Source organism: Auxenochlorella protothecoides, assembly GCF_000733215.1.
Source record: "Auxenochlorella protothecoides strain 0710 unplaced genomic scaffold scaffold107, whole genome shotgun sequence".
In the NCBI taxonomy this organism is placed as follows: domain Eukaryota; kingdom Viridiplantae; phylum Chlorophyta; class Trebouxiophyceae; order Chlorellales; family Chlorellaceae; genus Auxenochlorella; species Auxenochlorella protothecoides.
This window is the reverse complement of record NW_011934120.1, coordinates 33,653-35,499: the sequence shown is the minus strand read 5'-3', so window position 1 is coordinate 35,499 and position 1,847 is coordinate 33,653. Positions and strand designations below refer to the sequence as shown.

Sequence of the window (1,847 nt, the reverse complement as noted above, 5' to 3'; positions counted from 1 at the left end):
GGTGGCGGGGGGCGGACGGAGGGCTGCGGGGCGTGTGTGGGGAGCTGAGGGGATGGAGGAGGGGGAGGCACATCATGGGGGGTCCGGGGGACTTGGGACGAGGGCGTGAAGGAGGGGCGGGCCTGGACTCTAGAGCCAAAGAAATGGGCGGGGCGGGCCCGCATCTGATTGATGGTGATTTGGAGGGGTCTGGCAGGGATGCCGATCCGAGAGGGGTGGAGGGGCGGGGGCGGCGTGGCGCGCACATCGTGGCTCAGGCACGGACACGGAGGCTCGGGCGGAGTCTGCCGCCCCGCAGCCCCAGCGTGCCGGCGCGCCGCTGGACAGCGCGCCCTCTGTAGGGGAAGAGCTCGCCCCTTGCCCTTGGCTTCACGCGGCCTGGAGACGGGGTGCCGCCGCCGGACACCCCCCTTCCACCCCCTCGTGGCGACCACCTTCCGCTCCCTCGACACCCCCACCCCCCCTCCCCTCCCCCTTCCCAGGCACATCACGGCGGCAGACTTCGACGTCGGGGGCCCGCTCCACGCGGTGCAGGTGCAGCTGCTGCTCTGGGCCTCCTACCGTGGCCAGCTGCTGGCGCGCACGGTGCGCGGCATGATGGCCTACGAGCGCGGGCTGGCGCTGGTGGCGCGGCTGGAGAGCCCGCGCCCGCCGCGCCTGAGCGAGGTGGCGTACGAGGCGCGGCTCAAGGACCTGGTCTCCTCCAAGTTCACTTACGTGGTGGCCAGCCAGCGCTACGGCGACAACCGCCGCGCCTCGGCGGCGCGCGGGCGCTGGCTGGCGCGCGGCCTGGACACGCTGATGCACCAGTACCCGGGCCTGCGCGTGGCCACCATCGACAGCGCCGTGGCGGAGGGCGGGGCGCGCCAGTGCGCGGTGCTGGTGCGCGCCAACGTGGGCACCGTCGTCACCGACCCGCGAAGCGTGCACGAGCTGTACAGGTGGGTGGGTGCATGGGTGGGCGGGTGGGTTGGGGCCCGAGGTTGTGTTGCGGGGCAGATCGGGAAGTGAAAATGGGGAGGCTGGCCGCACCGGCCAAGCCGAGGCAGGTGCTTGCCCCGATGGGAGCGGCGCGGGGGATGCGTGGGGTGCAGTGACCTCAGGCGTGGCGCTCGCTCGCCCTCCCTCGAGCGACCCCGCCCTCCCTCCCACTCGAACCTCCCTCGAGCGACCCCTGCCCAACCCCCAATCCCAACCCCAATCCCCAACCCCCCTCTCTCCGCACAGGATCCGGTTGCCGCAGAACCGGGAGACGACGCACGGCGTCATCCTGGGGGAGGGCAAGCCCGAGAACCAGAACTCGGCCATCATCTTCTGCTTCGGGGAGGTGCTGCAGGCCATCGACATGAACCAGGACAACTACCTGGCCGAGGCGCTGAAGGTGCGCAGCCTGATCGACGAGTTCAACCCGCCGCGCTACACGCAGCTGGAGGCCTCCGCCGCCGCGGCGGTCAGGGCGGGGCGGCGGGCGGGGCGCGCGACCACCGCGGCCGACGGGGCGCCCAAGACCCCCGTCACCCCGCACGGTGAGGAGCTTTGTTTGGGGGCTGGAAGGGGGAGGGAGGGGGGGAGGTGTATGGGAAAGGGACAGAGTGAGGGGAGGGGTGACACGGTCTCCGCTGGAGTATAGGCCCAGCTCTCCTGCGCGGCAGTAGTTTGGTGTGCCCTACCCGTGCACCCCCCAACTGCACGCATCCAGGGACCATCAACAAGTACGAGCGCCCCTTCCCGGACATGGGGCACTCCCCCGTCGTACTGGTCGGCTTCCGGGAGTGGGTCTTCTCCCAGGACTCAGGTGCCATGGGGCCTAGGTTTGGGGTTGGGGGGGGGGGGGGGCCCGGCGCGCG

General features: G+C 71.8%; 1 protein-coding gene across 1 annotated transcript in view; it reads left to right on the top strand.

Annotated features, from left to right (window-relative positions):
* Nucleotides 1-1,847, top strand: part of F751_0451 (Callose synthase 5) — a gene marked incomplete at both ends in the record, with an annotated part of 13,466 nt that overhangs the window by 6,876 nt on the left and 4,743 nt on the right. Inside the window, 5 exons of the mRNA XM_011397209.1 lie at nucleotides 483-720; nucleotides 811-935; nucleotides 1,228-1,381; nucleotides 1,508-1,526; nucleotides 1,700-1,795. Coding sequence (XP_011395511.1) covers nucleotides 483-720; nucleotides 811-935; nucleotides 1,228-1,381; nucleotides 1,508-1,526; nucleotides 1,700-1,795 — 632 coding nt within the window. The remainder of the gene's footprint in view (nucleotides 1-482; nucleotides 721-810; nucleotides 936-1,227; nucleotides 1,382-1,507; nucleotides 1,527-1,699; nucleotides 1,796-1,847) is intronic.